Raw genomic sequence first — 15,505 nt, 5'->3', positions numbered from 1 at the left:
GGCGATCACCTGACCGCCCGCGTGATTTTTCGCCTGCGCGCAAGCGCTCTCCTACGCGTTGCCGCCCAGAGGATCTGGAGAGACATGGGTCTCCTTCTTCCAGCTCACCCATGCCCGGTCGCTCGCCTGCGCGTTCTACGCGCCATCGCTCGCCAACGCACCATAGCTCACCTACGCGCCAGCGTTCACCAACGCGCCATCGATCTCCCACGCGTTACAGGTCCCCTGGACACCATTGACAGCGGTCGTCGGAGCAATCTCGTGCACCCATGCGCCAACGCGTTCCCTCGCCAACGCGCTCACTCGCCAGCTCGCCCTCGCGCTCACTCGCCAGCTCGCCCTCGCGCTCACTCGCCAACTCGCCCTCGCGCTCACTTGCTCACGTGCTTACTCGCCCACGCACTCACGCACTTACTCGTCTACATGCCCACACGATCGTTCGCCCGTGCGCGACCGCTCCCGCTCTCGATTGTGTCCGCGCGATTGTGTGCCTGCACGATTGCGCGCCCGCGCGCGACTCCTTAGTGTCGCCTACGCACGAGCATCAGCACGACCCCCGTTCGTGTCGGGTTCCGCAGCTCGCGACAGCAGCAGGGACGCGTGTCGCGTGTCGCCAGACCGCAATCAGGATTGCCCCCGCCTAAGCGCAGGTCTCTTTTTCAGGATAGGGAAGACCCATTGTAGAGGTCAGAACAACTTTCTTCCCCTTTTTCCTTACAGGCAGTTCCAGTGGTGTCCACTTCGAAGGATCGCCCGATCCCCTTCCCTCCAGCGGGAATTTCGGACTCTGTGTCCGTGTCTCGGCAGTCTTGGTTTGGTCCTCTGATGCGGGCGTTAGTGAAGGCTATGAAGCCGGCACTCTCCGATCAAGGACACAAGCCAACGGCGGCCTCGCCCCCGCTGAAGAGAAGGAGAGAAGTGGACTTCGTGGTGATTTCTCCCAGGGAGAAGCTGGTTCCTAAGAGGTCCGTCAGGAAGGCTCCATCCCCTTCGCAGGCGCTTTCTCCTTCTCCTGAAGACGAGGCTTTTCCGTCCTCAGGAGAATCCAGTGAGGTAGCGGTCTCCCCCTCGGCACCAAGGGGGGGAGTCGTCTCCTTGTGGAGGGGAATCGTCTCGCGTGGAAGGCACCTTCCAGACCTCTTTGTTGGGGTCGTGTATCCCGCCCAGGAGGGAACCTAAAGACTCCAAGACGATTCTGAAGTCTTCTTCTCGAATTCGTCAGGATCCAGCTGCACCCCGGGAGAACGTCCACGCATCTCCCCAGGAAGAGATTCCGGGGACGGGAGACTTAGCTGCCAGTCCACAGGAAGGGGACCAGCAAGAGTCTGAGCATGCCTTCTGGCAAGTCCTGAGCCTGATGAGACAGCTCAACGGGTTCATGGACCCCGTGATCGCCCCCGTGAAGGCAAGGACACGGTCCTGGATCAGGTGTACGGAACTCAGAAGCCCCCCAAGGCCAGCGCGGCTTTGCCCTGGTCCCAGAGGCTGAAGAGTGCCAGAGCCAGGGCCAATGCTCAACTCGCGGTTCTCGCTTCCTCCAGTCGTTCCTCTGCCGGGAACAAACTCCTCCCACCTCCTCGTCTCCAGCAGAGGAGGTATTTTGAGATCATGGGGGAGTCTAGCCTCGCTCTTCCCCTCCATCATTCGGTAGAAGAGCTCGCTAGGGGAGTTCCCCTTGAGAAGCTCTCCGCCCGGCAGGTGACGATCTCGGCGTCGGAGATCCTGAGCCATGAGAAGGTCGCGAAGTGCGCCATGCAGGCCACTTCGTGGCTGGATATCTGGCTAGGTTCTCTGGGCATCCTATTGCGCTCCGAGGATCTGTCTAAGGAGACCAATAGGAAGGCCCTGGAGACCTTCCTCCTCTCGGGCACTCGCTCCATCGAGTTCCTGGCACATCAGGTTACCAACCTTTGGGCCAACTCGGTGTTGAAGCGTCGTGATGCGGTGACCGAGAAGATCCACCCGAAGGTCCCCGCCGTGGATGTATGCAGGCTCAGGCACGCTTCCCTCCTTGGGGGGAATCTGTTCAAGCCGCAGGACATGGAACGCACAGCTGAGAGGTGGAGGAAGTCGAGCCAGGACTCCCTCCTCCAAAGGGCCCTTGCATCTCGGCCCTATAAGCCTCCAGCTCCGCAGCAACCGCAGGCAAGACACCAAAGCAGGCACCGGCAGCTTAGAAAGTGGTGTCTAAGCCCCAGCCCTTTCCAGCCAAGGACAAGAGTGGCGGTAAGTACTCCAGGGGAGGCAAGACTCCTAGAGGGAGCGGCAGCGGCCGCAAACGCTAGGAGTGGCAGTCCCCCCGCGTGTCCACCTGTTGGGGGATGCCTTCAAAGTTGCGTGCACAGGTGGCAGCAACAAGGGGCCGATGCTTGGACGGTCTCTGTGATCGGCCAAGGCTATCGCGTCCCATTCATAACATCTCAACCTCCCCTGACAGCGAATCCAGTGTTGTTGAGCTCCTATGCCATGGGATCGGTAAAGGGGCTAGCCCTTCGGGCAGAAGTCGAGACCATGCTCAAGAAGGATGCTCTCCAGGAGGTCGTCGACGGCTCCCCAGGCTTCTTCAGTCGACTCTTTCTTGTAAAGAAGGCGTCTGGAGACTGGAGACCTGTCTTCGACCTCTCAGCTCTGAACAAGTCTGTCAAGCAAACTCCGTTCAGCATGGAGACAGCGGACACGGTCAGACTTGCAGTGAGACCACAAGACTTCATGTGCACACTGGATCTAAAGGACGCGTACTTCCAGATCCCAATCCATCCGTCTTCCAGGAAGTACTTGAGATTCAGCCTAGACAGCAAGACCTACCAGTTCAAGGTGCTGTGCTTTGGTCTCTCCACAGCACCTCAGGTGTTCACCAGAGTGTTCACCCTGATTTCATCTTGGGCGTACAGGAACGGCATCCGTCTCCTCCAATATCTGGACGACTGGCTGATCCTAGCAGATTCGGAGTCGACCCTTCTTCGACACCGAGACAGGCTTCTGGGACTTTGCCAGGATCAGGGGATCGTGGTAAATCTTGAGAAGTCCTCTCTGCAGCCGTCCCAACGACTGGTTTATCTAGGCATGTTGTTAGACACCAATCTCCACAAAGCCTTTCCATCAGACGACAGGATAGCAAGGCTGAGGAGGGTGGCGGAACCCTTCCTCAGGCGAGAAGAGCTTCCCGCCCAATCGTGGTTGCGTCTCTTAGGTCACCTGTCCTCCCTGGCTCGTCTGGTTCCAAACGGCCGTCTCAGGATGAGATCCCTGCAGTGGCGGCTCAAGTCCCGGTGGAATCAAGGATCCGATTCCCCGGACTTAAAGGGCCCGATAGGACCTTCTGAACAGGCGGACCTGCGGTGGTGGATGGTTGACGAGAACCTGCGAAAGGGAGTAGATCTTCTCGTCCTCCCCCCAGAGTTGACACTGTTTTCGGACGCGTCAAAAGAAGGGTGGGGTGCGCACATTCTGAACCAGAGGACCTCAGGCCTTTGGTCAGAATCAGAAAAGTACTTGCACATCAACCTGCTAGAAATGAAGGCCGTCTTTCTGGCTCTTCAGTAGTTCCAACGGACCCTGGTGGGTTACTCTGTGGTGGTGATGAGCGACAACACCACGGTAGTGGCTTATATCAACAAGCAGAGAGGTACTTTTTCGCAGAAACTATCCCATCTTGCAGTAGAGATTCTGAGGTGGACCGAAGTCCACTCGATAACACTATCAGCTCGCTTCATTCCTGGCAAGAGGAATGTGCTCGCCGACAGTCTGAGCAGGGCTTCGCAGATAGTGAGTACCGAGTGGTCTTTAGATCCTCAGATAGCCAACAAAGTCCTGACTTTGTGGGGTTCCCTGACCGTGGATCTGTTCGCGACAGCTTTGAATTTCAAGCTGCCCCTGTACTGCTCCCCAGTCCTGGACACCAAGGCACTCTGGCAAGATGCTTTCCAACAACGATGGGACAACATCGACGTGTACGCCTTCCCACCGTTCTGTCTGATGAGAAGGGTGCTCAACAGGACCAGACTATCGGTCAACTGTTCGATGACTCTGAGAACTCCGCTATGGCATCACGCAGAATGGTTCCCGGACCTTCTGCAGCTCCTGACGGAGCTCCCGAGAGAACTTCCCCCACAACACGAGCTACTCAGACAACCACACTGCAACATCTTCCACAAAGCCGTAGCCTCGCTTCGGCTTCAAGCCTGGAGACTGTCCAGCGTCTCCTCACAGAGAAAGGCTTTTCGCAACAGGTTGCGGAGAGGATGTCTCGGCACCTGCGAAAGTCCTCTGAGGGAGTCTACCAGGCGAAGTGGAGAGTCTTCTGTGGTTGGTGTCGTGGGAGGGGTATCTCTCCACTCGATGCCACTATTCCAGCAATAGCGGAGTTCCTCGTTTATTTGCGGGAGGAAATGCGCCTTTTGGTCTCGGCGGTGAAAGGCTATCGCTCAGCCTTAAGCTTGGCTTTTAGACTGGTTCGGGTTCTCAGGGCTCTTAAGAGACCTCCCTTCGAACCATTATGCCAGGCCTCTGATCACCACCTGTCTTGGAAGACGGCTTTCCTGCTCGCTTTGGCCTCTGCCAAGCGAGTTAGTGAACTTCATGGTCTCCCGTACGACATCGCCCATTCAAGGGGATGGGGGGAGGTAACGTTCAGGTTCGTCCCTGAGTTTGTTGCCAAGACTCAGAATCCTGGAGTGCCGGACCTACGATTCGACTCTTTCAGGATCGCGAGTCTCCGTTCTGTAACAAGCAACCTAGACCTGCTGCTACTATGTCCAGTGAGGAGTCTGAGGTATTACTTGAAGAGAACAGCTGCAGTTCGTCCTCAAGTGCGAGCATTGTTTGTTAGCACAGGCAGGACGAAGAGGAGGGTCACCAAGAACACCATCTCAGCTTGGATTCGAAGGGTTATCCGTCACGCCTTGAATCCAGACCCTCCTCCGTCACGTCACCCTAGGGCACACGACGTCAGGGGCATTGCTATGTCCCTGGCCTTCAAAAGAAATTTCTCTGTGACGCAGGTGCTTTAAGCTGGGGTCTGGAAGCGTCAGACGACCTTCACAGCCTGCAGGACGTGACCCACAGGAGCCTCGATACCTTTTCTATTGGCCCTGTGGTGACTGCAAAACAGCTGGTCTAACCTCAGGCTCCTTTATGGACAAGTAGCAGTAGGTTGAGGGCGTTGTTACCCAGTTTTAGTCTGCGTGAATGAAAGAGTATGTCTGACCCTTACTTCTTTCTTCATCCTTCCCTCTCTTGGGGAAGCAGCATCCTGGTCTCCGCATAGCTGACCTCAACCTCTGCAGGTAACCCATGCTTCCTTGTGCTCCTAGTATTAAGTTCAATACTGTCTCGTCCCCTATACCCTGACGAGGTGGTATTGGGAACGTCCTATCCTGGATTCCTATCTAAAGGTCTCAAGGTCAAATTCAAAGGACGAGTCACGCTCTTTCCTCCACACAACTTATGTAGGCCACACGTTTCTTGCGAAGCAAGGAACTTGTGAGGTGCAGGGGCTCCTTTTCTCAAGTGCTACTCACTGGGAGGCGGAGCCCCCAGGTAAAGCCAAAGTCAGTAAGGCTTGGGACTTTCCACCCTTCCTAAGGGGTAAGTCACCCAATGTAAATAGCGTGGTTTGTATTTCGGTTACAGAACAAATGACAAATTTGGAGATAATTTGTATTTTTCCTAACCATACAAACCTTAGCTATTTACACATATTTGCCCACCAGCCCTGTCCCCCAAGTCAAGTCCTACCTCTAAGTGAAGTGAAGCAAATCACCGGTGTGTGGGGGGGGAGGGGTAGCAAGCTTCCCCTTCCCCTACCCCCGCTAACTAGCGCGGGGGTAGTTAACCCTTGTTAAAAACTATTGGCTCGTCATTTCAGCTACGCCGAAAGTAAACCCAATGTAAATAGCTAAGGTTTGTATGGTTAGGAAAAATACAAATTATCTCCGAATTTGTCATATATATATATATATATATATATATATATATATATATATATATATATATATATATATATATATATATATATATATATATATATATATATATATATATATATATATATATATATATATATATATATATATATATATATATATATATATATATATATATATATATATATATATATATATATATATATATATATATATATATATATATATATATATATATATATATATATATATATATATATATATATATATATATATATATATGTGTGTGTGTGTGTATGTGTGTGTGTATATATATATATGTGTGCTTTGATTTTTCCATCTGCATCAGAAGATGGTTTCATTATTTTGTTTGTATTTGGGTTCTACATTGCTCTGTTCTCACTATTCATTTTGTCTTCATCAGTATTGGCGTTAGAAAAACTATATACACTTAATTTGTTTTTCTAATCAAGTGTCTGTTATCTGACTATGCAAATTGTTCTTGTGAGGTTCTGCCCTAACCAACCAGCCAACTAGCTACCAATGAACTGTGATTTTCAATATTAATCTCTTTCCTGTGTTGCAGTGATTATAGTGGTACAAATACTTGATTTTCTATCATTTGAAACATGGAAACTTATTTATATAAATAAATGGTAGCAATGTTAGAAGTTGAGTATTTTTTCTTTAAAATTATTTTGTTCCGTAACCGAAATACAAACCACGCTATTTACATTGGGTTTACCTTTTAGCGTAGCTGAAATGGCGAGCCATTAGAATTTAACGAGGATGTATTACCCCCGCGCTAGTTAGCAGGGGGGTAGGGGAGTGGTAGCTAGCTACCCCTCCCCCCCTCACACACACTGGTGAATTGCTTCACTTTCACTTTTGGCTCGGACATGGACAGACGTCTCTGTCTTTGTCCTCGCTTGGCAGCCATTGTTTGTTTTGTCTTTACTTAATCACTTACTTTTCTTTTACTCAATATATATGTAAACATTTTCTCATGTTTATGTATATATTTGAGTATAGAAATCAGTAAGTTTCCTTTTCAGAGTTTGTGCTTGTGTGTTTAGTGTACGATATCTCCGTGGAGCCCTCGGCAGTTAGGGCACCATGGTGTAATTTCATGGGTCGTATTCGAGTTTGACTTCTGTCTTTCTCTCTCTCTCTCTTGAGGTCGTTCACCCTTTTACTACAATTACTTTTACTACGCCTTTGTAGCTTCCTTCCCGTGTAGGGGGGTTGCTACGCCGTACGTTTTGTCTCAATTAGTTTATGAATCTAATTGTGTTTGTTGATTTTTCAGCTTTGTAGAACGATTCCTTTTGGGGTTTTCGTTCTTTAGTGTTCATTCATTTTTAAATTACATAATTACATAGTTACATAATTATAATTGTTATAATTCTATGTTGGTTACAGCTCTCCTTCCGTGAGTGTAAGTGGTTGTGGGGGCTCGTGCCTGTTGTGTAATTCTTGTGTTCCTTTCCCGGGGGAATGAATGTTAACTAATGATTTTTGTTTTTATTTTTCACAGTTACCGATCTAGTTCGTTTCTGTAATGTGACAACGGAGTGTTCTGTCTTTTTGAGGCCTGGGGATTCGGCTGTTGCTGCCTCCCCTATAGATCTTCGTCAGGGGCGTGTCTCCTTCTCCTGGAAGTACTCCCGTGATGATTGACAGCTCTCCAGTTCTTTTTAGAACACTCAGGAGGCTCGCCTCCTTGGGTGGGTAACTTTCCTTCCGAGGGAAGTTTTTCCTGTCCAGGCTTGAGTTTTTCTCCTTTTGGGGGGTTCTTCTCTTGCCTTTTTTTTTTTTTTCGTGCGACTATGCTTTTAGTGCTGAGTGGTCGCACCTGCAGTTACGCTCAAGGGGTGGGCAACTGCTGGAGCCCCTCTTCGGAGGATTGCTCCTTTTAGGTCACTGGCTGACCCGTCTCTTCTACGAAGTGTTTCTCTTTCGTTCGCGAGAGAGTACACTCATAGAGACTCCTCTTCGGAGGACTCTTCTGCTGTTGTTGCTGTTGGCCGCCTTCGCCGTAGGCTCACCGTCCGCTACGTCGTAAGGGCCTCCCATCTCCCTATAAGGGTGCTAAGAGGCGCATTTTTGAATCTCCGTATGCAGCCTACAACTCCTTCTTCTTGATCTTCCGCCCCTGGTGCAGATGGACAGCAGTTTGACCTCGTCTTCCAACGGGCAACGGTCTTCCCGACGGACAGACAACGGTCTTCCAACGGACATCAGTCTCCCGACGGACAGCGATCCCTTCGGGGCAAATGGTTGCCTCCCACGGGGGTTCTTCCCTTGCGTGTCAGGGTTCCCCTGCGCGCCCTTCTGCAGTGTTCTCTCCTGCTCAGTGTTAGCGCACAGGCGCTCTCCTGCTCATCAGCGCTCTCCTGTTCGCCAGTGCTCTCCTGTTCGTCAGTGCTCTCCTGTTCGTCAGCGCTCTCCTGATGATCATCTCTGCCATTCCTGTTGGTTCCTGTTACGCGCCCACGTTCGCCCTCGCGATCTAGAACTTCGGTTCAGGTCTTGGACAAGGACTCTTTTTCTACGCTCAGGCTTCCACGCGTTGCCTTCTGCTCACCAGCGACCACAGACGCGTCAACGTTCGCCTGCTCGTCAGCGATCTCCTACGCGTCAACGATTCGCATCGATCTGCCACGCGTCAGTTCCCCTGGACACCATCAGTAGCGATCTAGCGCTCGCCTGCTGAGGACCACGATCTCCGGTAGCTGAGTCTTGCCGTAGATCTTCCTCCTGCTCGCCAGCGCTCACCTTTACTTCTGTCCTTCTGTGCGCCAGCTTTCTTCAATCGCCAGCGCACATCTGCACGCCCTTTTCTGCCACACACCAATGGGTGCCAACAGTTTTTTTCTGACCTTCTAGGATCGCCTGATTAACAACTTGCTTCGGCGCTCACCTTCCTGATGCACCTGCGCGCCTTCTGTTAGCGCGATGCGCGCTAACCATCACTAGTCTCTTACACGCTAGCGATCGCCTACGCGCCCGCGCGATTCTTCGCCTGCGCGCTAGCGTTTTGTTAACGCACCACCGCTCGCTTGCCAACGCGCCTTCACTCGCATACGGGCCATCGCTCGCCAGAACGCGCCATTGCTCGCCAGAACGCGCCATTGCTCGCTTGCCAACGCGCCTTCACTCGCATACGGGCCATCGCTCGTCAACGCGCCATCGCCCGCCTACGCGCCATCGGTGTCCTGACCGCTTGCGCTCACCCGCGCGACCGCACGCCACGTGCCCGCGTGCCTACGCTCATGCGCGACCTCGCACATACGCTCCAATATTCGCCCGCGCCAACGGTGTTCCGTCGCCCGGACCGACGGTGTTCCGTCGCCCGGACCGACGGTGTTCCGTCGCGCGAACGTCGGCTTGATTCCTGCAGTATCCATTGCTCGCCCACGGGTCATCGCTCGCTGACCACCAGCTCTCGCCCTTCCTACCACGCTCGACAAACTCTGACACCCTTCCATCCTTGGGAAGAGCTTGTTTGTGCCCAAGGACAGAGACATAGACAGCGGTTGTGCGGAGGAAGTCGACTTCCGTTTTCACTCCTCCAAGGCGCTTTCTTCCAGACCCTGCAGCGCCTCTTTCTTTCAGCCTCGTCGGCCTAAGTTATCGGACCGGCTACGGCAACTAAGACTAGGTGTCCAATAGCAGTCCCCTCTTGTCAGGAACAGTTAGCACGGGAGGCTCACCCGGGGGGGCATAATCCTAGAGGGAGCGGCAGAGTTCATGAACTCTAGGATTGGCAACCCCCCCTTGCAGGTCTCACGCTGGGAGGATGCCTAAGGTTACTCATCCGGATAACAGCTTCCCGATGCTGATTCCTGCACAATCTCCGTGATCAGCCAAGGATATCGCGCCTGCCGTCTCTGTCAGCGAATTCAGTGCCACTGAACCTCTATGCCATGGGGTCGGCAAGAGTTTTGCCCGTTTGGGCAGAATGATCCATACCTTAGGAGAAGGTCCTCCATAGGGTCGTCGACGGCTTCACCCCCCCGGCTTCTTCAGTCGATCCTTTCTCGTAGGAAAGCATCTGAGACGGGAATTCCGTAGTCGACCTCTCAGCTCTGATCAAGTTTGTCGAACAAACTTCGTCCAGCGTTGAACAGCAGAATCGATCAGACTGGTAACGAGGCGACAGGACTCCTTAGGCCCTGGATCGGAAGGACGGGTACTTTCAGTTTTCATTCCATCCATCTTCCAGGAAGCTCTGGGAATTCAGCCTAGACTACAGGTGTTCCTGCTTAAGATGCTATGTGGCGATCCCGCCGTGGCATCGCAGGTTTTTCCCCAGGGAACTCTCCCTGCTTTCCTCATGGCCGCTCAGAAGCAGGCTTCCGCCTCCTTCGCCTTTTGGAGATCTGGTCAACTCCGGTAGGCTCGGGTTCAACCTTCTTCGACGCCGTGACAAGCTTCCGGATCCTTAACATCTGCCTCAACATCTGGAGTATCTAGCCATGATATTGAGTCAACAGCCTTACCCCGTTGGAAACCCCTCTTCTCGTCCGTTCAGCGAGATTAAGCAACGTCGGGTCTGGTCGGTACTTGGATGGGTGACCACCTGGGGACTCTAGATGCTGTTGCCGCCTCCTCCGAGCCTTCCCTTCAGTTGACTGTGGCAAGGCTGAGGAGAGTCGCAGTACCTGTTCTCAGTCGAGCAGAGCTTTCAGCCCTACCTTGGAACGTTTCCTAGGTCTCTTTTCCTCATTGACCTGTCTAAGGTCCCGAACGGTCGCCTCAGGATAAGTTCCCTGTGGGGCGGCCCAAGTTCCGGTAGTTTCAAAGCAACGATTAACCGGACTTTCTGGCCCCTATGGGACCAGCGGAACGATTAGACCTGCAATGGGTGTTGACCTACGGAACCTCTTGATGGGAGGGGATATTCTCGTCCTTTCCCCACATTTTTGATGCTGTTCTTGGACCTGTCAAAGAAAGGGGGGGGGGGGGGGGCATGTTTCGGTTCAGGCCTATGGTCAGGACCTGAAGGATACCTCTCCATCATTCAGGCAGGCTTAGGGGCCGTAGTCTGGCCCCTCTACAGATCCTACAGCTCCTGCCGAGTCGCTCCGTACGCGACGACTTCATGGTACTGGCGTGTTCCAACCAGCAAGGGACGCATTTTCATACCTTCGCATCTTGCAGTAGTGATTCTGAGATGATTTGAGATCCTCTCAATACCACTATCGGCTCGCTCATTCCAGGCAGAGGAATGTTCTCTCCAACTATCTGAGCAGAGCCTCGTAGGTAGAGTGTACCTGGGGGTCTTTGGCCTTTAGTAACCAGCAAGTCCTGGCCTGGGGGACCTGATCGCGACAGCTTGGAACCTCAAGCTTCCGCTGTTCTTCCCCCCAGTCTCAGACCCCAAGACTCTTTGGCAAGATGCGTTCCGGTGATGGTGGGACAACATCGACGCCTGCGTCTTCCCTCCTTTGTTGTCTGTTGAGAATGGGTCTCAACAAGGCCAGGTTGTCTGTCAACCTTTCAATGGCCCTGAGAGCTCCACTGGGACTATACGCAGAACGGTTTCCGGACCCTCTGCTTCCCCTGACGGAACTTCTTTCACGAGCCGGGGCATCGCTCCGGCTTCACGCCTAGAGACACTACGCCTCCTCCTCAAGAAGAGACAACCCGCTACAGTCGCGGGACGGAGGTCGCGTCATCTGCGATTGTCATCCGCAGGGGTCTACCAGGCGAAGTGGAGAGTCTTCTGTGGTTGGTGTCGTGGGAGAGATAGCTCTTCCCTTGAGGCCTCTTCTCCAGCAATAACAAACTTATTGCTTTTCGGCGGGAGGAAACTCCTTTCCGCTCTCGGCAGTGAAGCCTGTCGCTCAGCCTTTCCCTGACCTTCAGGCTGAAAGGAATAAACTTTTTCCTTCCCGCTGGACCTTTCCTCGCTCATGCGAAGCTGCGAACGTCCCTGCCCCCGTCGGAGTGAGACCTCCAACATGGAGCATGGCTCGGAATTTTTAGTCCCTTAAGAGATCTTCTCAAGACCCTTTACGTCAGGCCTCTGATCGTATTCCGTCTTGGGGCTTCTGCTCACTCTGGCCGCGGCCAGTGTGTAAGCAATCTTCTTGGTCTCGTACGACTCCGCCCTTTCTAAGGAATGGGGGAAGACAACATTCAGGTTCGCTCCTGAGTTGTTGGCTAGACTCAGAATCTTGGGGTCCCGGCCCTTCGGTCCAATTCCTTCAAGATTTCGAGTCACCATTCTGTATCAGATGACCCAAAACCTTCTCCTTCTTGCCAATAAAGGAATCGAGGGGTTATCTTTGGGAACAGCTGCAGTTTGTCCTCACGGGCAGCCGGGTTGGGAGCACAAGAAGGACACGGGGGAGAGTCACCAGTATACCTCTTCAGCTCGGACTCAAGGACATTCATCTCGACCTGAATCCAGACCCTCCCCCGTCACGTCGCCCTACAGCACGATGTCGGATACATCGCAACGTCCCTCGCCTTCGAGTAATACTACTCTGTAACGCAAGTGCTACAAGCTGGAGTCTGGAAGCGTCTGATGACCTTCGCAGCCCGCTTCCTGCAGGACGTGACCCACAGGAGTATCGTTACGTTTCTATTGCTCTGTGGTTTGTTTCACAACAGCTGGTCTAACCTCAGGCTCCTTTTTGGACAGGTAGCAGAAGGTAGAGGGCATTGTTATCAGGTGTTAGTCTGCATGAAAGTAAGAAGTATGTCTGGCCCTTACTTCTTTCTTCATCATCCCCTCTACTGGGAAGCAGCATCCTGGTCTCTGCATAGCTGACCTCAAACCTCTGCAGGTAAACCATGCTTCCTTGTGTTCTGAGTATTGAGTCAATACTGTCGCGTCCCCCATACCCTGACGAGGTGGTATTGGGAACGTCCTAACCCAGAGTTCCATCTGGAACTCCAGGTCAGCTGCCTAGGATGGGTCACACTTCTTCCTTCTCACACAAGTTTATGTAGGCCACACGGTTCCTTGCGGAGCAAGGAACTTGTGAGGTGCAGGGACTCCTTTTCTCGAGTGCGACTCACTCGGATTCTGAGTTCCCGGGTAAAGCCAAAGCCAGTATGGCTGGGGACTTTCCACCCTTCCTAAGGGGTAAGTCACCCAATGTAAATAGCGTGGTTTGTATTTCGGTTACGGAACAAATGATAAATTCGAAGATAATTTGTATTTTTCCTAACCATACAAACCTTAGCTATTTACATATATTTGCCCGCCAGCCCTGTCCCCCAAGACAAGTCCTACCTCTAAGTGAAAGTGAAGCAATTCACCGGTGTGTGAGGGGGGGAGGGGTAGCTAGCTACCACTCCCCTACCCCCCTGCTAACTAGCGCGGGGGTAATACACCCTCGTTAAATTCTAATGGCTCGCCATTTCAGCTACGCTAAAAGGTAAACCCAATGTAAATAGCTAAGGTTTGTATGGTTAGGAAAAATACAAATTATCTTCGAATTTGTCATTTTTTTTTTCATTTTGATGAATTCATGTAATTGTTATGAATTATTATTTTAACAGAATACTACGGTGAAGAAGACATCAGTTCCAGAATGGCATTTCAATGACAGATATCCGTTCAATAGAAGGTATAGAGAAATGCAGACATCAGCTTGCTACAGCGCACAATTACTGTATTGCATTTGAAAATTCCTGTCACTTTTGTCCATACTATTCCAGGATGGAGGTAGGGAGGCTTAAATATTATGATTGTGAACTGTGTGACTTAAAGTGTAAAGGTAGAAATGATTTAGTGAAACACATGCGTACTCACACAGGTGAAAAACCGTATAGCTGTTCAGTGTGTGGGAAACATTTTAGTCTTTTAACGAATTGCAGGAGACACGAAACCACACATTCTGGAGAGAAACGCTTTGCTTGTGATATATGTGCCACAAGGTTCACTGAAAAGGGCTCTCTGACTAAACACATGCGTTTGCATACGGGAGACGATTTGTTCAAGTGTACAATATGCAACAGACACTTTTCTCAGAGCAGCCATTTAAAGGCTCATGTTAATCGTCACATAAAGAATAAGGAACTGTGTTGTGATATTTGTGGAGAGAAATTCACAGATAGGCTGTTATATCGCAGTCATCAAAGTAGTCACAGAGATACAATGGAAGAAGATATGAAAAGGAACATTATTTTGAAACCTCAGCCTGTCCGTGAAGAGAAATTCATATGTACTGGAGAGAAACCTTTTCAGTGCCTTTCCAGTTCTAGAACTCTTGCAACACACAATAATATTCATGATGATGGTAGACCTAAACATTTTCAATGTCCTGTTTGTAATAAACAGTTTCTACAAAGGGACCTTTTAGCTGATCATATGCAGAAGCATACTGGAAAGCAGCAACATTGTACAGAGTGTAATAAGTACTTTACGAGTAGAAGATCTTATAATTTTCACATGCAAAAACACTATCCCAAGGCAGCTAAATGTTCTAAATGTTGCAAAATATTCAGTGCACATGGGTACCTAAGAAGACACCTTCTTAACAGTACTTGCTTGATGAAGAAAAACTTCATTTGCACTCTTTGTAATGTATGTTTTGCATCTAAACGAGGTCTCATAAGGCACGTAACAAGGTTTCATGCATGTGAAGAGGAAGAGAATGCCAATACTCTTCAAGAAGATGATAAGAAATACTTTATTTGTACTGTTTGCAACAAGTCATTTTCAAAGGAACGTTCGCTGATGTATCATGAAATCATTGTCCACAAAATAGTACAGCATTTGAATTTGACTGATGCAGCAGGTGATCTTAAACTTATCAGAACTGATGTTGGTGTTCTAGATGAAAAGGAAGGCAGTGTTGACTTTCAGACTAGTAATGAAAGTGGCACTTGTGAAACTGAAGTTAATACTAACGTGATTACTTGTAGCAATGGAGCTCCAGAGAATATGAAGATTAACAATGAAACTCATGTGGAGTGCAAGCCTTTTAAGATAAAACAAGAGTGTGTTAGAGACTTACTAGATAACAGTGATGAAGATTTAGAAAAGAGTAATCTTTGCAATAAACTTAATGGGGAAAATGATACAGCTTCAGATATATGGAAGGCCGATGCAGTAGAAAGAGAGACAGAGCCTGAATTTACTGAGAGAAATGATGAATTTGAAAATGAATGTAAGATTGAAATTGAAGAAATTTTTGTTATACAAGAATAATGTTGAGAAAGTGCTGGGAGAATTTATTCAATTTTGCTAATATACATATATATATATATATATATATATATATATATATATATATATATATATATATATATATATATATATATGTATATATATATATTACATATATATATATATATATATATATATATATATATATATATATATATATATAATATACATATATATATATATATATATATATATATATATATATATTTATGAGTGTGTTTGTATATAAATATATATATAGTATTGTATTTGTGTATATATATATATATTAACATTTAGTAATTCCTCCCGACAGGGGGTAGCACCAGAGAAAAATAAAAGTCACTGCCACATGTATCACAGCATTAATCACTTTATACGCATACAAAAAAGGCCCCTCAGTAGTGTG

General features: G+C 49.7%; 1 protein-coding gene and 1 pseudogene across 2 annotated transcripts in view; both read left to right on the top strand.

Moving 5' to 3' along the window:
* The window catches only part of LOC137656437 (gastrula zinc finger protein XlCGF57.1-like), a 155,775-nt gene that overhangs the window by 30,404 nt on the left and 109,866 nt on the right, over positions 1-15,505 (top strand). Inside the window, exon 2 of one of the 2 annotated variants that reach the window (XM_068390619.1) lies at positions 13,446-15,153. The exons of the other annotated variant lie outside the window; for it this stretch is intronic. Within the exon in view, the coding sequence (XP_068246720.1) occupies positions 13,489-15,099 (1,611 nt within the window). The 5' untranslated portion in view covers positions 13,446-13,488 and the 3' untranslated portion in view covers positions 15,100-15,153. Of the gene's footprint in view, positions 1-13,445; positions 15,154-15,505 lie in introns of those variants that run through there. 2 annotated transcript variants of the gene reach the window in all.
* On the top strand, positions 10,416-10,534 carry LOC137658949 (5S ribosomal RNA; annotated as a pseudogene).

The sequence above is a fragment of the Palaemon carinicauda genome, chromosome 1 (assembly GCF_036898095.1).
Source record: "Palaemon carinicauda isolate YSFRI2023 chromosome 1, ASM3689809v2, whole genome shotgun sequence".
Lineage (NCBI taxonomy): Eukaryota > Metazoa > Arthropoda > Malacostraca > Decapoda > Palaemonidae > Palaemon > Palaemon carinicauda.
Note: the sequence above shows the minus strand (reverse complement) of the source record. Positions and strands in the feature narration are given on the sequence as shown.